Here is a 24,475-nt window from a genome sequence, read left to right as displayed (position 1 = left end):
TACACACTGCCAAGGAATAAGAGAAATTTTGTTTTAACTAACCGCGCCCGGAAATGAGACGGAAAACAAATCAATCCTGATTTAAAAAAAATTTATTTTAAAACGATTTATTGCCATTATTTATGCTCCATCATGTTAGTACAGCTAAGTGAAAGAATAGTTTCATAAAAAAAAACATTACCTTCCTTAAAAAAAACCAGCTATGAAACACAAAATCAAAAACAGCTGATACTCGGATCAACGAACGCCCGGGCGCGGCGCTAATACCGCGCTCCCCAAACTTTACAACTTTGTATTTACAAAATGTTCGTTTTCGGAAGCGGTCTCCTAACACCCAGCATAGGGAAGAAAAGAAAATATCACATATTGAAAATTCAAGCTCCAGTGAAACAGACCTTTCAGAGTTGGACCACTTCGCTTCGATCATTACTAACAAATCATTATGAATTACATTCACGAAAACGGCTGTGCACCTCGCTAACAAATACTGAAATAAATCGTTTTACAACGATATCAATTGCTGCGGTGAAGCAGTCTTAAATTCCGGTACAGTCGTTATAATACTTCGCGAGCCCTCTTTCCGGGACTGGGTGGCGGTTTTTTTTTATTGCTTAGTTGGGTGGACAAGCTCACAGTCCACCTGGTGTTTAGCGGTTACTGGAGCCCATAGACATCTACGACGTAAATGCGCCACCCACCTTGAGATATAAGTTCTAAAGTCTCGGTATAGTTACAACAGCTACCCCACCCTTCAAACCGAAACTCATTACTGCTTCACGGCAGAAATAGGCAGGGTGGTGGTACCTACCCGTGCGGACTCAAAAGAGGTCCTACCACCGGTAAAACGGCTGCCCGTTGTAACTATACCGAGACTTTAGAACTTATATCTCAAGGTGGGTGGCGCATTTACGTTGTAAATGTCTATGAGCTTTAGTAACCGATCCAGGGCGATGATTTGAAACAAATAACCCGAGTGGTCATGGAAAAATTTTCTCCCTACCTATTCTGTGGTAGACTAAGGCACTATTCCAGCTACGCGCGGACGGGTAGGTAAGCTCACGGGCTCAACCTAAGAGAGATTGCTAATACTAGCAGGAGCAGTGAAGCGCAGAATCTACCATCCGAGAAGATCCGGCGGGAAACTGTTGATAATATATTTCGTTTCTACACACGGTACCAGACTAGAATATGACGTCACTCGCGCGAGTTGCACAGCTCAATCGTAGTGTTTTTATAATCAGAAAATTTTGGTTGAAGGTTTGAAAAAAAATGTACACCAAAAACCCGGTATAGAGAGAAACAGTAAAGCAATTCGTACTATACGTAAGAATGTGTACTAAGTTGACGAGATTTTACGGCTCGTATTACGTAATATGACCACACCAAAATTTTCGGCGCACATATTATACCGAGAAATATGTGTAACACACTCCATTTTCACCGCTAGCGAAAAGTCTACCACGAAGCGTCAAAACTTCGACAAATCGCCTACCAAAAAACGTACAAAAAAACAACATGGCCGTCAGCGTTAGAAAACTGCAACAGAAACTGGTTAGAAAGATTGCCGATAAAAAGATTGTAATGCGGAGAAATTCGAAATATATGAAAAGAAAAGGTAATTTTTGGAATTCGGTACAATTTTTTTTGCATGGTAGAACTGGTTCTTACGTTTTTTTTTTTTGTATTCGTGGTAAAATTTTTGTTGGTATTATTCAGTTTTCGCCTACCCTCATCACCAAGAACTTTCTATAAGTCAGCTTTTATATAAATAGTATTGTATATATTTTTTTGTAACATTACTAATATTTGTGTATATAAAAAAAAAATGTTAGTATCATGTTAGTATGATGTTAGTATGATACTGGTATTTTTTAATATTTTTTAATTTATAATTTTTTAAACGAGTTAAGTCCGATGTTCATTTTTAAGTTTTAAAATATATATAAAAATAAAATACAGGTGCATTGTATATATGTGCGTATAGTGACGCTTTTTTTTTGTAAAATCACTCGTGGTAGGACGTCTTGTGAAACCGCACGGGTAGGTATCACCACGCCGCCTATTTGTGCCGTGAAGCAGTAATGCGTTTCGGTTTGGAGGGTGCGGCAGCCGCTGTAACTATACTTGAGATCTTAGAACTTATATCTCAAAGTGGGTGGCGCATTTACATTGTAGATATCTATGGTAACCAGTAACCCAGGTGGGCTATGGGGAGTTCGTTCACCCATCTAAGCAATAAATAAATAAAAATTACATAATTTTCATAAATGACGTTATCGCACCGTATGTGCGATACAAGTTTAGGGGCATCTGCTACAAGATGTCGCTAGTTTCCATACAAAAAAATATTTGTCTTAGAGTATCGCAGTTTCAGGGTCCTAGCTTAAGCCGGAATGTGTTAGCCGACAATGGCCACTCATATTTATAGTAGAAAATCAGGGGTAATTTGTTCATGAATACTCTTGAATACTGTCTTAAACAATTGTTTACACGCGTCGGACTTATCTAACAATTTTAACATTAAGGAAACGGTCAATTTTAATTAATTTTAGTTAAGTAAATAGCAGTGTTACCTCGATATATATATTTGTTAACTTGGATATATTTATATTGTACTTTTGGTCGAAATTATAACCATTACAATCACCAATTTTAGGCAACGAAAGATCATAGTTTCACACATATTTTTTATTATCTTTATTTAAGGAGATTATTCACCTAGTGAATATGTCACTCCATTGTGCAACAAAAGAGAGTAACTAAAGATTTATATAAAATAATAAAGGAAACTGTTATCGTCTCTGAAAGCCCACCAAAACTATTTTATAAAGTGACTTAGCCATTTCGGATTGCGGAAAGGCTAATACGTAACTTACATCTACAAAACTTGTCGAAAGTCTGTATATTTTGCAAAGAATTGTTGTCTCAAATCATCGTTCCGCGGACACTCCATCATAATGTAAAAAAACATCTTCAACTACATCACAAACTGAGTTTCACACAAAATAAGAGATGCTTGTGGAACTATAGATGCTCTTGCCGTGTTTGTGTCGGCGCGAAACCTGAAAACAAAAACCCCCTGTCAGTAATCGACATCTCTCACCTTAGATTCGGCCACGTCTTCGTCCACGGGCGAGTTGATCCCGAAAGCGAAGCGCAAATACACAAAGCGAACGCCCGACTCGAAGAAAGAATCTGTAAGTGTGCCGAAATGTGTTGCGAAATTTTTTTTCTTTGTCGCCTCCTTATTCCACTTGGTGGGGTCGGCACAGCGAATTTTTCTATTCCATTCCATTTCTATCAGGCGACATCTTAACACTCACACCTCTCTCTCGCATATCGTCATTCACACACTCCCTCCATGTCTTCTTCGGACGACCTCTTCCCCCCTCTACCTTGCACTACCATTTCCATACATCTCCTAGTCACATGCATCTCCTCTCTACGCATCACGTGTCCATACCACGTTTACAGTCCGCTCTTTAATTTGCCAATCACTAGCGCTACTTTCACACTTCCTCTGATATATACTTGTTGAGAAAACCGAATGAAAAAAAATAAAAGTTTCTGTGTCCCCTAAAAACGGTCTTAGCCAAACCACTGCAGCTTTCATTAAGACCGATTGTGCCCTAATGTGAAAGTTGAATCCGAATGGTCCGCCTTCGTTTTAACACCATCAGCCGTCTGGCGTCTCGTTATATATAACCCATAGATCAATCACCCCCCACCACTACAATCAGAAGGCTCCAAACCGAATTAATTCTCTCCAAAGTTCATCTAGAACATTCGTAATTCGTTTTCGGCGACTACACATTTAAACTCTATTTATTTGTGTTTATCTTGATCGTTTTGTGCGTTCCTTCTTTCTAGAACACAACGGATAAAGTGAAGGGAAAACGCGGAAGGCCGAGGAAAAGCGAGCAGGTGTCGGCAAATAACAAACAAATGCCACAAGCAAGTGAGTATACTGTAGCAGATTTACCCTCTAGTTGTATAGTTAAGACGCAATTCTCTGCATCTCTGTACTGATCCCGAGCTCTTCTCGTTCACAAATAGACACAGACCCGACCTACATCTAGCCGAGGGTCCTGTACCACACTACTATAGACACAGTCCTCTGCAGCTCTGTACTGATCCCGAGCTCTTCTCGTACACAAACAGACACAGACCCGACCTACATCTAGCCGAGGGTCCTATACCACACTACTATAGACACGGTCCTCTGCAGCTCTGTACTGATCCCGAGCTCTTCTCGTACACAAACAGACACAGACCCGACCTACATCTAGCCGAGGGTCCTATACCACACTACTATAGACACAGTCCTCTGCATCTCTGTACTGATCCCGAGCTCTTCTCGTATACAGACACAGATCCGACCTACATCTAGCCGAGGGTCCTATACCACACTACTATAGACACAGTCCTCTGCATCTCTGTACTGATCCCGAGCTCTTCTCGTATACAGACACAGATCCGACCTACATCTAGCCGAGGGTCCTATACCACACTACTATTGACACAGTCCTCTGCAGCTCTGTACTGATCCCGAGCTCTTCTCGTGCACAAACAGACACAGATCCGACCTACATCTAGCCGAGGGTCATACACTACACTACTATAGACACAGTCCCACTGGTTTCACACTAGATTGTATACTTCTCTTGCAGAAATAAGAGTGAGGAGTAACCTCATGCCGGACAGTTCCGAACCCATCAATTTGGACAGCGACGAAGAGCCCGATCTGGGTATGAAGTATAATCAAATTATCGCCAACAATAAATCCTTATCATTTATCAAACTTTCAAATAAGATCGGTCCTTTGTTAATTGAGATTCTCTTCAGATTTAAACCTATAATAAAGCTGGTTTATTAACTGTTTAACCCACAGACACAGCCCACTGAGTTTCTCGCCGGATCTTCTCAGTGGGTCGCGTTTCCGATCCGATGATAGATTCTGCGAAGCACTGCTCTTTCTAGGGACAGTGCTAGCAGCGTTAGCAGGTTAGAGCCCCGTGAGCTCACCTGATCGTTCGGTGAATCTAGTATGACCCCTCGAGGTCACTAGGAAAACTATCGCAAAACTGTTTAGCATCTGTAATGTTGCACTAAAATGGGGAAAATGAAACAAAGCCCCCGGCCGAAGCCTTTCTTCGAAGGACTCTTACGAAAGGTCCACTACAATAACAATCATATCAGTAGCCAACCACCATTTTACTAAGACTTTATCCCACCTCACCTCGGTAAATTCATCCCAATTGATCACAGCCTCAAATGGTCCAGCTTAAGGAAATTTTTCTCCAACAGGATCCCCGAGCCAAACCTCAGATTCTCTGAGCCTGGATGAGAATCTACGCGCCCTAAGGCACATACACGAGAAATACGCCAACATCGATAAGGTACGTTCCTATATATCTAAGGGTTGAAAAGAGATTTCGGCATTTATCATTGTAATTAAATGTGCCTTTTATTTGGTACTAGCGACCCGCTCTCGCTTCGCTTCGGAAATATTTAATTTATTATTGACTAGCTGAGTCCCGCGATGTTACCCGCGGTTATTTTCGTAACGCGGGTGACGCCGCAGGGCGAAGCTAGTCTAAAAAAAGTAGCCTAAGGTACTCCTTATATCATCAGTTACGTATCAGTGTAAATCCGTCAAAATCGGTCCAGCCGTTCCAAAGATTATCCGGAACAAACAGACAGACAGACAAAAATTGTAAAAAATGTTATTTTGGTGTATATGTATCTTCATATGCATGTAGTAAAAAGCGGTTATTTCAATATTACAAACAGACACTCAAGTTTTATTTATATGTATAGATAGCATATATGTTATTTTGATGTGTAAGCTATATTATTGTAAACTTTCATCAAAATCCATCCAGTTCTTTTTGCGCGAAAGTGTAACAAACGAACACTCCATACATTCATACAAACTTTCACGTTTTTAATATTAGTAGTAGGATTAGCATCAACCGATGTTTTTAATTGAACTTCAAATACTACATTTAAATAGCTTAAGAAGTTTTTTTTGTCATGATATTTTTTCCAAATGTTTAACCTTTAAACGGTTCTCCCCTTGATAGCCTTTCACCCCTTGATATATACTTAGTCTGGCCATAAATACTGTTACAATTAAAAATAAACAAAATATTACATTTGAATTTGGAATCTGTCATTTTTATAATCATATAAAAATGACAGATGCTCATTGAGTTTTCTCATTTTGGCGCCAATACATTGTACAATATTTTGCGATATTAAAATGGAGTGCGGTGATAAAGAGAAACGAATCGCTGTGATTGCATTACACAAAGTAGGTATGGAGCCAAATGCAATTTTCAAAACTCTCTATACGCTTGGTATTAGTAAAATGTTTGTGTACCTATTAATAGGTGCAATGAGACCTCCTCTGCTTGTGACAGAAAAAGATCTGGCCGTCTAAGTAGTGTTCGTACGAAAAAGGTGGTCAAAGCAGTAAGGGAAAGAATTCGAAAAAATCCTGTCCGAAAGCAAAAGATTTTATCTCGGGAGATGAAGATAGCACCTAGAACCATGTCGCGTATTTTAAAAGATGACTTAGGACTTGCAGCCTATGAGAGACGTACTGGTCATTTCTTAACTGATAATTTAAAAGAGAATAGGGTGGTAAAATCGAAACAACTACTGAAGGGAGGTCATAGAAAAATTTTGTTTATGGATGAGATTTTTTTTACAATTGAGCAACATTTTAACAAACAAAAGGACCGTATTTATGCTCAAAGCTCTAAGGAAGCTTCCCAATTAGTCGACTTGCTCTAAACGCCATGATAATTTGGAGTCCCTAAAACAATCCGTACGATTGGCAATGAAAATTTTTCCCATGGAAAGAGTGCGTGCTTCTATTGATAACTGGCCTCAACGTTTAAAGGACTGTATTGCAGCCAACAGAGACCACTTCGAATAAGCTTTTTATACTTTAAATTGTTTTATATTTATGTATTAAACTAACACACTGTAAAAATAATAAGTGTAACAGTATTTATGGCCAGACTAAGTATAATGCTATTAGTAAGTCGGTTCGTTGAAGTCATTAGTGCAACAGAAATACATTGTTAAATAAACCAATTTATTTGTCCGTTTCTCTCATCAGGACGACCTGTACGAAGCACACTTGTTGGCGGCGAACTTCAAGAAACCTTCCCAGGACTCCGGTCAGAGGAATCGTGATGATGACGACGTGCTATCCATCAGAAGCTCCGATGGTAAGGAGTTGTGGGTGGATCTTGGATCCAGGTCGTGCTACAATAATATGCGTCGACAAAAAGAGACAATAAATCTCTAGTCTCAAGGTGGGCAGCGGGATTCAAGTGTTGATGTCCATGGGCTCGGTAATCACTTAATACCGGGTGGGCCGTTATCTCGTACGGGCGTAACGTATTTAAATAAATAGATATATATCCCAGACATAAGATACACCCGGTCATCCGGCCCCAAACCCGGATTCTCAGCACTGTGAGAACCGGAGATTGCTATAGCACCATACATAAATAAAAATAAATATTTGCGTAATTACTGGTGGTAGGACCTCTTGTGAGTCCGCGTGGGTAGGTACCACCACCCTGCCTATTTCTGCTGTGAAGCAGTAATGCGTTTCGGCTTGAAGGGTGCAGCAGCCGTTGTAACTATACCTGAGACATTAGAACTCACAGCTCAAGGTGGGTGGCGCATTTGCGTTGTAGATGCCTATGGGGTCCGGTAACCACTTAAAAACAGGTGGGCTGTGAGCTCGCCCACCCAACTATGCAATAAAAATAAAAATAATAAACGTTCAGACAAAGAGAAAATAATTGCTTGTTCGAAGTGAGCATCGAAGCTGCGATCCTCAATGTCATGACGGACGCTAACCACACTGCCATTGGGTCACTCAGTCGCACGCTTACCTATAATACCCACAGACACAGCCCACTGAGTTTCTCGCCGGATCTTCTCAGTGGGTCGCGTTTCCTATCCGGTGGTAGATTCTGCGAAGCACGGCCCTCGCTAGGGTTTGTGTTAGCAACGTCGTCAGGTTTGAGCCCCGTGAGCTTACTTACTAGTTAAGGTTACGCTGAAATAACCTCTCAAGGCTATCAGCTTAGGCAGGAAAAATACTTTGTAAAACTACTTTCTACATAATTGTTTTTATTTCTTCACAAATCCCCAGGGAACGGTTCCGTGAAGGACCTGGACTCGAGGGTCGAGAAGCTGGAGGACGGCTCCGACTCGGACACGGGCAGCACCAGCTCTGGCTCCGGTAAGTGCATCAAGTGCCACAAGATCCTATAGCAGCAACAAGAACACAGCTATATAACCCTTATTCCTATGTGACTAAGGTGCATCCTACGATTTACTGGTGGTAGCGCATATTGTCATCCCGCACGTTTAGGGCAGTAAAAACTATAGAACTCACGCCTCAAGATGAGCAACGGTAGGCTCCGGTAACTACTTAACACCAGGTGGGTCGTGAACATGTCCATCGATCTGAGCAATAATGATGTCCCATACGGGACGGCAGTCTCTAGAAATTTGCTTTAGTTTCAGCATTTTCTCCTACCTTTCCAAGACAAAAGTCGGTCAGTTCTCGAGAGTAGTCCCAAGTGGACCTCTCAAGTGTACACCCCACAAGTACCCCTCAAGTGGACCCTGAAGTGTACCCTTCAAGTGTACACACCAACAGCACCCCTCAAGTGGACCCCTAAGTTTACCCCTCAAGTGTACACACCAAGAGTACCCCTCAAGTGTACACCCCAAGAGTACCCCTCAAGTGTACAACCCAAAATGACCCCCCAAGAATACCCCTCAAGTGGACCCCTAAGTTTACCCTCAAGTGGACCCCCAAGTGTACCCCTCAAGTGGACCCCTAAGTTACCCCTCCAAGTGTACGCCTCAAGGGTACCCCTCAAGTGTACACCCCAAGAGTACCCCTCAAGTGTACACCCCAAAATGACCCCCGAAGAATACCCCTCAAGTGGACCCCTAAGATTACCTCTCAGGCGTGAAAGAGTAACAAACATACACCCATACATTCTTACAAACTCGCGTTCATACTGTTAGTAGGATTTAATCATTACTTAATACGCACCAAAAAAGAATATATCACAAAAGGAACTCCCAATCGGGTATCTTCAAGATACTACTCTCTCCTTTTTTAAGACACCCAGGATTAGTCCTCTCACAATACGGACCTCATGTCCTAGTCTCCCCTCGTTCTTCTGACCCTTCCAACCGGGTGTCCTCAAGATACTACTCTCTCTCTCTCTCTCTCTCTCTCTCTCTCTCTCTCTCTCCTTTTTTAAGACACCCAGGGTTGGTCTCCTCACAATATGGACCTCATATCCTAGTTTCTCCCCTCATTCTTCCAACATAATAAGGCCAATACCTGACATTTCCACCAGGCTCGTCAAGCTCCGGATCCAGTTCGTCGTCGAGCTCCGGAAGCTCCAGCTCATCAGACAGCTCCGATTCGGACTCGGGGTCTGAAGACGAGAGGCCCAAAGAGGAGCAGCCTCCGATGGCTCACAACGAGGACGACAGGTGAGCGTAATTTCATAATTGTTGCCCTTTAAGTCAACGTTGTTCATGGACATCAGTAATTCTATTTTTTTATTTATTGCTTTGCTAGAAGTCGTCGTGGCCTAACGGATAAGACGTCCGGTGCATTTGTGTTGAGCGATGCACCGGTGTTCGAATCTCAGGCGGGTACCAATTTTTCTAATGAAATACGTACTCAACAAATGTTCACGATTGACTTCCACAGTGAAGGAATAACATCATGTAATAAAAATGAAACCGCAAAATTATAATTTGCGTAATTACTGCTAGTAGCACTTGTGAGTTCGCGCGGGTAGGTACCACCGCCCTGCGTATTTCTGCCGTGAAGCAGTAATGCGTTTCGGTTTGAAGGGTGGAGCAGCCGTTGTAACTATACTGACACCTTAGAACTTATATCTCAAGGTGGGTGGCTCATTGACGTTGTGGATGTCTATGAGCTCCAGTAACCACTTAACACCAGGTGGGCTGTGAGCTCGTCCACCCTTCTAAGCAATGTGGGAGTGAGAAATAATATTTGAAATTCCCAGCGAAGCGGTCGGGTACAGCTAGTTCTCTATAAGTGTGGGAAATTTCATTACTCCTCCGTTTGTGCGATTTTCGTAAAAAGGTGTACAAATTTTTTGCTTCACGTATTAATATATAGATAGTTAAGTACAAACCCGTCTCGCTTCCAGCCGGTCGTTCGGTGCGTGGTCGCACAGCGGGCCGGCGTCCGACTCGGACACGGATCCGGAGCGCGCGGCGGACGTGCCTCCCCCGCAGGAGAACGACGTCAGCGAGAGCGAGAACGAGTCGCCGGACAAGAGCTTCCAGTGCCACATATGCCGGAAGTGGTATTCCACGAAGGTCACGTTAAAGTAAGCATGCTGACTTTAGCAACCGCTCATCCGGTCAGTGCCACCACCTCTTGAGGCTTGAGGTATGACTCAATGTGTCGTAAAATGGCTGGGCCCATACCCGTAAGAGGATTTTTTTTCTTCTTCCTATATCTTCTAGTAACCTCGAGGGGTTATTCTAGATTCACTGAACTAATAGGTGAGGTCACGGGACTCAAACTTGACGACGTTGCTAACACTAGCCCTAGCAAGAGCCGTGTTATGCAGAATCTATGACCGGATAGGAAACGCGACCCACTGGGAAGATCCGGCGAGAAACTCAGTGGGCTGTGTCTGTGGGTTAATTTACTCGCCGAGCCCTTCGTCGAGAAATGTTTCGTCACAAAAAACAGGAGTATACATAGCCACCAGTCACAAACTATCGCTGTTCAGAAATTTATTTTCTAAGGGAACAACGCCCTCTAGTTGACATGGCATGAACTTACACATTCAATACCCCAGATATAATAATTAATTTGGACTATTAAAATAATTAGAATTGGCTTAAAGGTTGAGTAAAATAGTTTTCTCTCTAACATCCATCCATACCATCAAAGTATTGTAGATGGCGCGCGGGTGCTATTCCTACATTTCGCGGCAGTCAGAGCAGCACTAAGTATATATATTATGTATATATATTATGTATATATATATTATGTATATATATATAATGTATATATATTATGTATATATATAATGTATATAATATCTATGGTCCACAGAATACACAGACGCAGCCACCAGAACAGGGGAGGAGGAAACTCTAGGTCCAGGACCCGTTCCTCAGACAGATACGAGTGTGACTGCTGCAACGAGACGTTCAATAGACGCGAAAAACTATGGGAGCATAAGTGAGTGTCGGTCTACCGAATAGTAGACCATTTAAAATAAGCTGGTATTTTCTAACTTTCCCAAAGATCTTTAGTAGACCTTATTCAATGAACTTCGGTCATAATAATACTTCTACAAAAAGGTCGAGGTAGTAAACGACATAATATATACCTAGTAACACACTGTCTACAAAAGGTCGAGGTAGTAAATGACATATGTACCTAGTAACACACTGGCTACAAAAAGGTCGAGGTAGTAAACGACATATGTACCTAGTAACACACTGGCTACAAAAAGGTCGAGGTAGTAAACGACATATGTACCTAGTAACACACTGTCCAGAAGAAGGTCGAGGTAGTAAGTGACATATGTACCTAGTAACGCACTGTCTACAAAAATATCGAAGTAGTAAACCACACAACTAGTAACATACTGTCTACAAAAATGCCGGGGTAGTAAACCGCACACCTAATAACACACTGTCTACAAAAAGGTCAAAGTAGTAAACGACGTACATATTACCTAGTAACACACTGTCTACAAAAATTTCGTTATATTAAACGGCATACTTAGAACACACCATCGACAAACCAATAGAATTAGTACACAAATTAACGGATATAACAATCACCCTTAACACATCCGACGATTTTATAATTATTTATTAGCATAAAAAAAATGGTTTTTTTTTCCTCTGACCCCCCCCACAAATGCGTACCATTCTACCATTTTATCCCCCCAAATTATCGATTTACGCAATCAAGCGTCTTCCTCGATCCGTTCAGTAGACTTGAGATTAGATTCGTTCTGTCGCCAGGGCTGAAGCTCACCGCGGCTCCATGACGGTCCGCTGCGAGGTGTGCAGGAAGTGCTTCGAGGACGACTCCGAGTTGGCGGCCCACGACCGCACGCACACGGACGACGAGCGAGCCGGTGAGTACCGTCAGCACGACAGGCCGTATCAGGTACCGTCGTCAGTACTGTTTCCGGACACCGTCCTCACCGAACCCGTCACTTGCGACGAAGGCCAAGTTTAATTAACCCACAGGCACAGCCCACTGAGTTTCTCGCCGGATCTTCTCAGTGGGTCGCGTTTTCGATCCGGTGGCAGATTCTGCGAAGCACTGCTCTTGCTAGGGTCAGTGTTAGCGACGCCACCAGGTTAGAGTCTCGTGAGCTCACCTACACGCCAACTAGCTTCTCAAGGCTATCGGCATAGGTAGGAAAAAGATATTTGTACGCGCTGGGGTTCGAGATAAATAAAAATTGTACCGAAGTACAGATTAAAACTGTATTAACACTTCTCCGTTCGCTGTTTATCTTCGAGTAGAACCGATCAATATCCTTTAGGCCATCCCTGCAACGCTTTTATAGTCTATACGACATCTCTAGATTTATCGAGAACATTCTGGGCAAGTTGAGTGGCTTCGCTGTATGTTTCCGCTCATAGATGGCGTTGTACTTTTCGAGCGTTCTCGATCTTACTAGTTCCTTCCTGATATTCGGCGACAAATAGCGCTACAATACAAACCTTTTATAATTCAAAATAGTGGTCCCTTAGTAGTCGAAATTCGAGAGACCTCTATAATCACATAATTCGCCAAGACTACATTATACACAAATGATGTTAAAGACAAACAATATTAATCTATTCTCAAAATTAGACCGCAGACAACAATAATACATGGTAGTGTGTGTAATGGTTTTTTTTTTATTGATTTAATGTCATTTTTTATGAATAATTAAAAAGAGATTAGCATTCTGCAGTCCTTCTCTATGGTCTCTATAAGTGTGAGAAATTGTATACTCCGTCCGCGCAATCTTCGTACAAAGTTTTTGTTCACGTATCAATATATAGATATATGACGTTCTTAATAAATCTGCTGCTTAGCGGCGAGAATAGTTAGGTTTGTTGGTAGCGATGGCTGATCTGTCGCGTGACGACACTGCAGGTAGATGCGGGGAGTGCGGGGCCACGTTCCAGCGGTACGAGCAGCTGCGCCGGCACCGCTCGTGCGCGCACGGCGCCGCGCCCGACGGCATGCCGCACGCCTGCGCGCAGTGCGGCAAGCGGTTCTCGCACGCGCACTCGCTCACACGCCACCTGCACAACCACGCCAAGCAACTGTACCGCTGCGTCGTGTGCAAGGTAACACAGACACAGTCCTCTGCGGCTCTCTACTGATCCCGAGCTCTTCTCTTGCACAAACAGACACAGATCCGACCTACATCTAGCCGAGGGTCCTATACCACACTACTATAGACACAGTCCTCTGCAGCTCTGTACTGTTTTTTTTATTTTTTATTTTTATTGCTTACATGGATGGGCGAGCTCACAGCCCACCTGGTGTTAAGTGGTTACTGGAGCCCATAGACATCTACAACGTAAATGCGCCACTCACCTCGAGATATAAGTTCTAAGATCCCAGTATAGTTACAACGGCTACCCCACCCTTCGAACCGAAACGCATTACTGCTTCACGGCGGAAATAGGCGGGGTGGTGGTACATACCCGTGCGGACTCCTAAGAGGTCCTACCACCAGTGAAAACGAATTCTCACGTCCATTTCCTTGGCGCAGGCATCGTTCGCGCGAGCCGACCAGCTGGCGCAGCATCTCAACAGTCACTTGGCCAACTACAAGCGGTTGAAACCTTAAAGCACAGGGTCGGATCAAGGTGCAAAGGCCCTATGACACCGATCACAGGGCCGGACTCGGTCGGGGGTCACACGGACCCAGGGGGCTCGAATCATCTCACTTCACCGTTACGTGTTCTATAGAAGCGCATTGAATTTGTTGTTATTTTAATTGCGCGACGAAAAACAACTGGAATTTTGTTTGAAATCATTTTTCGTGAATTCCTTTTTTTTATGAAGTTTTGATAGGAATTGTATGAATTGTTATAATTGTATAAATATTATGAATTTTAATTGCTCACGCCTATTTTTTATGTAGCAAATATTGGTTGTGCTCTGTACAGGACGGACCGCGATAGACTCGAAGCTATAAGAGATGTGTTTGTTCAGGAAGTGGAACTTCTTTTGGCACGGTGACGCCGCATTAGCTGTAGCGAAACGTATCCCGCCTGAAGAAGTTACACTTCTGTAACCCGGTATTCTTTGAAATGAATCTACAAATAATCCATTATGGACTGCTCGCCATATTGCGACGAAAACATTGCCTTTCTCCCCTGAGACGCGCCACACATATCAAGTCACGCAAGACCCTATTCGTTCAATTTGTAAATCCAACCCCTTTCATTAGGGGCTCGTTACCATCAATCGATATCTAATCTAGTTCAATCCAATAGAGACTTTAATACATACACAAACGGTGGATTAATCTACACTCGCGAGCAAAAGTTTGGAATCACTTACTTGAAATTGATTCCGCGCGATCTTGTGTACTAAATATTTTTTTGATAATCATAAAAATGAGATCATTTTAAAGGTTGAATTCCTAACTTTAAACTGATACCAAATTCATTAAAATCAAGCCAGTATTTAAGAAGTTATCTTGGATTAAGTGAAGAAATAACGAAAAAGACGTGTTTCAATTGCTTGATACGTCGCGAGTTGCGGCCTACTGACCCCTATAAAAGCACCTGTTATCGGGTTTTCTTTATCAGTCGACTTTCACACGTTGACTGGTACATATCTCGGCTACTTTTGACCCTTTACCTTGTACGACAATTGGGACAACACCTACAGAAGTAGCACAAATCGTAGCCCTATTGCAAGAAGAGCTCAGCCAGCGGATTGTCGCTCGTCGGCTCCAAATAAGCCATTCCTGTGTTTCAAAAGTTTGCAAGCGCTTTCAAGAGACTGGTAGCTTTATCCCGAGACCAAGATCTGGACGGCGCCGGGGCACATCGGAGAGGAATGACCGTTTTATCGTGTTAACCTCTCTCCGAAATCGGCATTAACCTGGTGTCGACGTCCAACAGGAGCTCCGAGATGTTCGTAGGGTAGCAGCTAGCAAGTAGACAGTTCGTCGACGACTCAAGCAAGCGAATCTGACTCCAAAAAGGCCTGTCACAGGCCCGAAACTCACGGTAGCTCATCGACAAGCACGCCTTCAATTTGCTCGTACCAATCTTAATTGAGAGGTTGAGCAATGGAGGCAAATCCAGTTCTCCGACGAGAGCAGGATGTGTTTGCATGGTAGCGACCGAAGAGGTTGGGTCTACAGGCGGCCTGGGGAGCGATTTGCGCAGTGCTGTTTCGCTGAAACAGTGGCTTATGGGGTCGGCTCTTGTATGATGTGGGCCGGCATTTCCTTCGACGGTAAAACCGAGCTTGTTTTCGTGCCTGGCGGGGGACGAGGAGGCGGTCAACTTCGGACGGGTACATTTCCAATATTGTGCTGGAACATGTCGTTCCCTATGCGGGATATGCCGGTGATAGCTTCCTTCTTAAGCACGATAACGCTCGTTGTCACACTGCCCGTGGAACAACTGAATACTTCGAAGAAGTCTATATCGCCACATTGGACTGGCCTGCGCTCAGCCTTGACTTGAATCCTATTCAGCACGTGTGGGATGAACTGAAGAATAGGGTTCGTTCCAGAACTTCTGCTCCTTCATGCCTGAATGAGCTGAAATCGGCGTTGATTGAGAAGTGGGAAGGTATCCCACAAGAATCAATTCAAAAGCTGATCAGGTCTATGAAGAATCGTCTTCGAGGAGTTATTAGGGCAAGGGAAGGGAACACAAAGTACTGACATTTAATTTTAAGGCTAAATAAAATTTTTATTTATTAATTTTTGTTGTTTTATGCATTCATTATTTTTCCATATTTCCTTTGTTTCCTACCTCCTTCAGTTAATCCGGAATAGCTCCTTAACTACTGGCTCGATTTGAATGAATTTGGTATCAGTTTAAAGTTCAGAGTTCAACCTTTAAAATGATCTCATTTTTATGATTATCAAAAAAATATTTAGTACACAAGATCGCGCGGAATCAATTTCAAGTAAGTGATTCCAAACTTTTGCTCGCGAGTGTATAAACACTTTCAATTGTCTCTATTATTAATTAGGTTAAAAAAAATTAAACCCTCGCTTAACTACTAGAGCGAAAGGGCGCTTTTGAACAATGACGTCACCGTTCAAAAGCTCCTTTTCTGTACGAAGAGTAGACAAATGAGAATCATTTTACGGAGGCAATCGTAATTGCTATCAGATTACGAAGCATTGAGATCTTTTGAGGCTTCGAGCCTATTGAGACCTCCGTCTGGGCCGTTTTGGTACTTTCTGCTTCATGTGTTCAAAGAGGAACGCTATCATTTCTTATCCATCGCGTTAGAAGCACTGCTTCCATCCACATTGGTCTCCACAGATCTATTCCGAGTGTCAATGACGAACGGCCGAGAATTAGCAATGGTCACTTACCGTGAAACGGGCCTTACGTAACCGCGAAGTACGTCTTCGGGTCTATCCGTCGACATCCGTGTCCGCTTAACGTCGAATGAGACGTCCGCTCGCACCCCGAAATCCTTATCGACATACCCACATACCACGAAGACTTAAATAAAATTATACATCAATTTATATTATATACGTACACTTTTGTTTATTTTTTTTATATATATACTAATACAATCTTCTCTGAAATCATGTATGAATTAATTTTACTGTCGTCTCTTATTGTTTACCGTCATAAGAAAAGGATGACGCGATTTTATCAATCATATTATTCTAATGATGACTTGCGTATCGACATATGATGATATGATAAAATATGGAGGTTAGAATGATGTAAAAAGCACCGTCTCGGTGTATTAAAAAGAGATTAACTTCTTATGGGAGGGTAGATCGCTTCGTTACGTAACGCGTTACGGTGCCAGTCTGTCTGGCTTCTCTTTCTCTCACGCACACGGCAGCGGTAGTAGAACGTATGTAACTCCCTAACTATTCATATATTTTTCAATTTATGTTACAAATTTTCCTTACATTATCATATTAATATGCATAAAGTTTAAGTAATAATCTAAGCTCTTCTCAAGTTAAACAATTTCAATATTAAATAGTTCAACTTAGATTAGTTTAAGTTGTCACTTCTGTCGGGCGTCCCAAGACGCAATTTTTTTTTTTGTTTTGTTTTTTTTCCTTGTGTCATCTTCGCTTCATCCAGTTTCTGTCTTTGAATCTCTCGTATCTTCCGGGTGATTTTAAAAATATACAATATTTATATACTTGCATTTCCTAGTTTTAAGTGTAACATTGACGAGAATTTTGTTAGGTTGTGTTCAGCTTGTGCGAATAACAAAACTATTATAATAAGAGACGATATTTTCTTTAACATTAAATTGACTAATGGTTCTTGTAGGGAAGATTCTGTCGCTATTTGTCAAATTGACCGGTAATTTGTTAAACAAAAAATGCCGACCTTATATTGTAGTTCAATGCAAAAAATTGGTATTTTAGAAAAGAGAAAATATCAGTGTTAGTAAAAAGAAAAAAAAACTATGAAATTACTTATAGAGAGAGCGAAAGGCTGTTTGGTTTAACATTTTTGCAACAATATAGGAGAGCCATTAAAAGTTTAAAAATTTTGAAAAAAAATCCTACCAAAAAAAAATTGTAGTTATTTTTTAATGAAGTAAACATAATGTATGTATGTATGTGTAATGTAAATGTTCCGTGTTAAGCGAAATGTCGCTTAAACCAAATAGCCTTTCACTCTGATCAACATTTTTTTTATTGGGATTTTATAACCTTGTAACTAAGACCTTGTCTCAAGACTCATGTCTTATTTTAATTTATATTCTTATTTTTATGAAAAATGATAATATGGAGTGAAATGAAATGATGATTAATTTGAGACATTAATCAACTGGGATGAAATATAATCTCAGTAAAATGGTGGTCGTTTACTGAGATTTTTTCAGTGGACTTTTTGGAGGATCCCGAGAAGTTACGACCAGCGGCTTTGTTTGATTTTCCCACATTAGTGCACTTTTACAAATATTAAACAGTTAATAAAACACCGTTATTATACATCTAAATCTGAAGAAACACTAAATAGACAAAATAAAACAAATCACACAACTTCACTCTTCGCGTTTCCGCCAAAAAGTCCCTGGTCAACACTGAATAGAAGTTTTACTTCTACCCTACAAAAAAAGACCAGATTTATTCCTACGTTATAACAAAAAAAGAGGCATTGATAAAGAAAAGACGGTTTAAATGACGATTATATGCGTATAGGCACATAGGCACGATAGGCAGGGCTGACGCAGGATGATAATCCTAGAGAAAATTATTAAAAGAGGCCACAAACCGCAGCATTGAGGATTATCGACCTAAGGATGATATCGTTTTCTCGCATTAAGACTGTATAATCTGAAAACTTACTAATTTTACAGGAGAGTGTTTTAAAGGTTTAACATGTGGTATTTTTAATATTAATCATCTTTGCAATATTTATTTTTTATTTTTTACCAGTTACATTATCTGTCTTTTAAATTAAGATAAAATTATGTATTAATTTTGTTAATAGTAGTCAAAACATAGGTAAACTAAAAAAAAAACTAAAACTAAACTAAGCTCTTTTGGCAGTATTTATGAGAAAAATACTGAGTATAGCTACCAAATGATTCCGCATATTAACTGTATTTCGAATATTTTTGGAAATTGTACACTTTTAATGCGAAAACACGATATGTCTATGAATTTTATATTTGTTTTAAGAGCGGTCAGTATAACTGATATTAGTTGGGCTTCGGTACAATTCCGTTAGGTACTTACACACAGCATTTCTTACCGAAGATACGCATTTAACTCTTTGACTGACGCGGGCGAAGTAATCATGACGATATCTGTTACTAAGATTGGATTGTCTAACTTTGACCTCTTTTTTTTTTAAATGTATTTTTGTCTTTAACACTAATCATATCAACATTTACTGGTACTTTTTTCTACTACAGCGGGTAGATAACGGTATATGATAAGTATTACTCAAAAGAAATAAAATCAAACAAAAAAATCATGTGTGGCACTCGGGGACTGCCACGGTAAAGCTATTGCGTAGCATTTTTATCAACTTATGCAATTATAATTAGACAATAATAAAACGCTATATTTATAAATATTAACAAAAGCAAAACATTAACTGTCCCCTTTAAGCTAGACCGTGCGAGAGAGAGATGTGCAGACTTTTCATGATGCGCATGCAGTGCGACGTCACGCCGCGCGCTTATTCACAAACACTACACAAGTGTAACGTGTGAATGTGTTGAACGCGAGCTACACGGTAGGCGGAGTGGGGGATGTCAAGTGTTATTTTCGTTACGGAATTTCTTGTTTCGATCGCCGCTCTCAAAACCCGCGATAAAAGCTATGCAGTAGCATAATAACTAAATTAATTGGTAAGAAAAAGTTATGAAGTCAAATGTGCAAAATGAAATAAGATGATACGTGCATTTTCAATGCGAAAGTTCAAAATGAGTCATTTGACCCGTTATGTGGTATGTTTAGTGTCAAAGTCTCTTAAAAATAGATTCCTTCTCAGTATCGTTCGGATTCGTCTCTCACAAAGTAGGGCACCTGTGACCTACACGGCAGTCAACGGGTTAAAGTTAACCGCCATAGGTAGTCGTCGGAGGCAATAGGTCGGATCTAATTACCGTGAAATTACGTATTATAATATCGAATTCAATAAAATGTTTAAATGGTTTAAAATTAATTGTAAATAGACATGATTTAAAAAAAAACCGCCTTCAAATAGAAAAAAAAAGATATACCAAAACTAATTAATATACACTAAAAACAATAATCATCGAAATCGGTTGGCGTGATATTGAGTTATTGAGTTATTCATCTATTTGTCGCGCACGTACTTAATGCAAATTTAAGACTTACGTGATTTTCTCGTGGATACCATTATCAGAACTGGACTAAATTGAAATGGGACCGCACAGGAAGCTTCAGTTGTCTAATAAAAAAAGAGTCATCAAAATAGATTCACCCAGTCAAAAGTTATAAGGTAAAGAACTTAAAAAAAAACCATACCGTCGAATTGAGAGCCTCCTCCTTTTTGAAGTCAGTTAAAAAAGAAAATTTCATAAGCTTTCCCCGAGACGGGGAGACAACGTAAATTAACTTTTAGTTAGCTTTATTATGTTCCGTAAATATGTCGCGAATATAGAAACCATGTATCGAATAGTAATTTACATATGGAACTACTAGCTTTTGCCCGCGACTTCGTCCGCGTGGAATAGTTACTCTGGCATAACGCTAAATTTTACCCCCCCACTTCATTTACAGTAACTCCGGATTCCGGATCCGGAACTTCATTGCTGAACCGTTAGATGGCGTTGAAGAAGCTAGATTTTGAGATTTTTTGACAAACAATTTTTTAATTTTTCGTAAAAAAAATTTTTTTTTGTCTTATTAAAAAGTATCCTATGTTACTTCTAATACCTCCAAGAATATGTGTACAAAGTTTCATGATGATCGGTCGAGTAGTTTTCGCGTGAAAGCGTTACAAACAAACTTACATTCACATTTATATATTAGTAGGGATTATTTACGACATCACATTAGAAACCTCAAAAATAACAGTATTTCTCCACTATTTAATGGATGTTATTATACACATAAAACTTCCTCTTCAATCACTCTATCTATAAAAAAAAAACCGCATCAAAATCCGTTGCGTAGTTTTAAAGATTTAAGCATACATAGGAATATAGGGACAGTGAAAGCGACTTTGTTTTATACTATATAGCTTTTACCCGCGACTTCGTCCGCATAAGTTTTTTTGTTTTCTCCCGGCTATAAGTCCCCCTGCAACAATGTCCCACTATCGTGTTCCAGTCCTCAACTTCACATCAAAATTTGTTCAAAAGAAACCTAAGCTACATAATGGATAGCTCCGAATGTTTCCTTAGTAAATATAAAAAGTAAATAATGTAAATCGGTTTAAAATACTACTAACTACCTACCTGCCAACCCCCGATGTTAGACAGTGTGACATCCGTAACATCGTCTGCGTAGGAAGTACTAACTTAATGTAAGTAGTATAATAATGTAGGAAGCTAAAAATAAGAGGCCTTATTACTGTAGTACATTTTTGTAAACTATGTTCTTTGTTTTTCCCTCTCTGGCCAACACATGGAGATTCTGTGGACTTGAAACACGTGAGCAAGCCACGTATAATTGTCCGTGAGAAAAACAACTCTTTTCTAAATTAATGCCGGCTACTTTTAATGTTTGCCCCTGAGCTTTATTTATCGTCATAGCGAATGCGATTTTCAGCGGAAACTGTAATCTCTTAAACTGGAATGGCAAATCTGTCGGAATTATGGGTATTCGGGGGATTAAAACGTTCTCTCCTTTTGCCATTCCAGTCATAATGATTGCTTTTACAATATTGCGACCGAGGTGTGTCACTTGCAACCGTGTGCCATTACACAGTCTTGGTGCATCTAAATTCCGCATTAAAAGGACAGGAACGCCTACTTTCAGCCTCAGTTTGTGTGAAGGTACTCCCGACAGTTCTAAAGAATTAAGAAATTCTACAGGGTATGATGTTACTTGTTCAGTATCCATTACAGTGTCTACAGAGAGAAACTCAACAATATCACCTTCCACGCGTGACATAATTTGCTCGTTTATCTGTCCCACCATTTCATTCGTCGGCGCTAAAATTGCTCTTTCACATAACCAGTCTCTATTCCTCATATTAGTTAGCAGTTCGCTATAGACGAAGTTATTTAGATCATCTGGATTATGCACAACATTGCAGAATTCACGATCCAATGTAATCATGCCATTACCATCCTTTGCCATACGATCTTCTCCAATTTTAAGAAGAGCAGCAGCATATTGTCCAGATTGTACATCATTGTGTAGTTGCACTCTCATATTTGTAGACAGACTAAACGTTTTTACGTGCACCCATAACGTTGACGCTTTTAAACACGCATTTATTTCATCTGCAGGGGTGCCTTTAGTGATAACCGGCAAAGTCTGTCTAAAATCGCCCGCTAAAAGAAAACATCAAAATCATTTCAGTAGCTATGGCGTCATTCGCTTCTTGACACGATCACGCTAGATTTCCGCGGGAATGAGGTATTTTCCCGCCGTAAGAAGTAGCCTGTGTCCGTGCCTAGGATCCTATCTTTATATTAACCAAGTCTTATAAAAATCCGTTCAGACGTTAAGGCGTGAATGAGGTAAACTTTTAAACCAAACTATTAAAATTCACTAACTTAATTAGTTTTCTGCCTACTGCCTACGCCTTAAGTACGATAGCATGAATATTAATAGCCCATATCCTTTTCTAGGTTACTATCTATCACCTAACTAAATTTCATCAAAATCCGTTCAGCCGTTTAGGCATGATAGAGCAAAACTCCCACCAAAAACCATAAAAAAATCACTAACTCAATTCAGTTTTCTGCCTACTTCCTACCCCCTAAGTACTATGACGTGATCATTTTGATCTTATATCCGTTTTTAGGTAACCATCTATTACCTTACTAAATTTCATCAAGATCTGTTCAGCCTTTTATACGTGAAAGAGCAAAAGTCCCAACAAAAACGACTAAAAATCACTAACTCAATTTAGTTATCTGCCTACTGCCTACCCCCTAAGAACGATGGCGTGATTATTTATAGCCTATGACCATTTCTAGGTTATCATCTATCACCATACCAAATTTCATCAAAATCCGTTCAGCCGTTTAGGCGTGAAAGAGGAACAGACAGACAGACAGACAGACAGAGTTACTTTCGCATTTATAATATTAGTATGGATATGGCATACGTTCCTAGGTAACCAAAAAACAAACTTTATGCACCGTTGTAATAAAGCTTATTTTACATTTTTATAAGTCGTTTGATGACACGCCTCCTACAAATAATATTAGGTTAGATATTAGAATCATTTTTTATTAATGTGTATGACCATGTACCGATTAGATTTGAGAATAAATAAATCGTTAGCCGCGAACATTGGAATCGCATATTTTTAATGTGGGAATCGTGAGAATGCGAGAAGCTTTTACTGTCTTATAAAATCAATTTTAACACAAAACTGCTCATATAAATCGTAAATAAACCAGAAAATTGAAGTATTCAATTTTGAAACTCATTTAAATATTGTTTGACATCCGACTTTATGCCTCTAGTTTCGAGTTGTGTACTAGCTAAATCGTTTTAAGGGTTGATTTTCATTGATTTAATGATTTATCAATAAACGAATAACGTAGTTGTATTCACACCAATTTAGAAAATAATAGAATTATAAAATCACTTAGCGCGCAATATATGGCAATTGCATACCTTTTGCTTATTTTTTAAGTATGGCAATTGGCTTCTGACGGCTCCATTGTTTGCCGGTGTTGAGTTTAAAAAAATCTTTATTTATTAAATAGACATAGATATATTGTCATATGAAAAATTATATGAAAGTAAATGAAATGAATTTGATTTATTTTAAATTGCAATCAATTAGGATGTATCAAATGTAACGAGATGAGGTGGGATGAAAAAATGTCTTAGTGAATTCTTTGCTGAGACTTGAGCGGACTTTTTAGAGGAAAGCGAGCGAAATCATTTTCAGCGGCATTGTCTAATTTTTCCACATTTGTGCACTTTCACAGATGCGAACACTTTTAAACATTAAATTGACAGAATCAAACAATTCCCCTGATATCGTTCCTCGCCTACCCGCCAAAAAGACCTATTATCAATAGACGAGTCCCGCCCGAGTTCGCGTTACATTGCAGGCTCACTTTAGAATTACGAGTGAACAGTAAAATACCGTATCATGTAAGAAATTAATTACTGATTCGCCAACGCTGAAGGCAATCATTAAATCAATTTAAATCTGTATTAATAAATAGCTGATTCGATATTTTTTCCAGTTAATCGTAAGCAAACACTTAAATGAATTGTTAGACTTCGATTCGACCCCCCCGCCCTCAGATGTGTATGTGTTAATGGGTCCCATGGCCCTCGGAGTCCGTCCCTGCCGTTACAATAATGAAGTGGGACCGTATCGGGAGAGTGCAAGTTGAATGAAGCAAGCATCTGATAAACACATTTTATTATATTATTATATTAAATATAGAGTTTTATTTAAAATGTTATTGTGTTTTATTTTTAACGAGATAAAATCATCCACAAGCTTAGGGAAGAAGAATAAATGCTGTCGCTATAAGAGACGCATTTTCCTATTTCGCTATGGA

At 40.2% G+C, this 24,475-nt stretch overlaps 1 protein-coding gene and 1 long non-coding RNA gene across 7 annotated transcripts in view; one reads left to right on the top strand and one right to left on the bottom strand.

Moving 5' to 3' along the window:
* The window catches only part of LOC101745271 (transcriptional repressor RHIT), a 33,179-nt gene extending 8,808 nt beyond the window's left edge, over positions 1–24,371 (top strand). For 3 of the 6 annotated variants that reach the window (XM_012692990.4, XM_012692985.4, XM_012692981.4), the window contains 13 exons: positions 1,448–1,615; positions 3,109–3,197; positions 3,871–3,958; positions 4,671–4,748; positions 5,308–5,399; positions 7,133–7,244; positions 8,186–8,275; positions 9,417–9,555; positions 10,248–10,430; positions 11,171–11,299; positions 12,097–12,212; positions 13,232–13,428; positions 13,860–24,371. In XM_012692990.4, the coding sequence (XP_012548444.2) occupies positions 1,448–1,615; positions 3,109–3,197; positions 3,871–3,958; positions 4,671–4,748; positions 5,308–5,399; positions 7,133–7,244; positions 8,186–8,275; positions 9,417–9,555; positions 10,248–10,430; positions 11,171–11,299; positions 12,097–12,212; positions 13,232–13,428; positions 13,860–13,937 (1,559 nt within the window). In that variant the 3' untranslated portion in view covers positions 13,938–24,371. The remainder of the gene's footprint in view (positions 1–1,447; positions 1,616–3,108; positions 3,198–3,870; positions 3,959–4,670; positions 4,749–5,307; positions 5,400–7,132; positions 7,245–8,185; positions 8,276–9,416; positions 9,556–10,247; positions 10,431–11,170; positions 11,300–12,096; positions 12,213–13,231; positions 13,429–13,859) is intronic. The other 3 variants (XM_062671009.1, XM_062671010.1, XM_012692994.4) reach the window with 1 other exon arrangement.
* LOC134199651 (uncharacterized) lies at positions 8,147–9,539 on the bottom strand. Its single transcript, XR_009974218.1, has 2 exons — positions 9,401–9,539; positions 8,147–8,301 (listed from the first exon to the last, which is right to left on the bottom strand). It is a non-coding gene; the product is annotated as an uncharacterized LOC134199651 (long non-coding RNA).
* Positions 24,372–24,475: the final 104 nt, after the last annotated feature.

This window comes from Bombyx mori, chromosome 11 (genome assembly GCF_030269925.1).
Source record: "Bombyx mori chromosome 11, ASM3026992v2".
Classification (NCBI taxonomy): Eukaryota; Metazoa; Arthropoda; class Insecta; order Lepidoptera; family Bombycidae; genus Bombyx; species Bombyx mori.
This window is presented reverse-complemented; position numbering and strand designations above follow the sequence as displayed.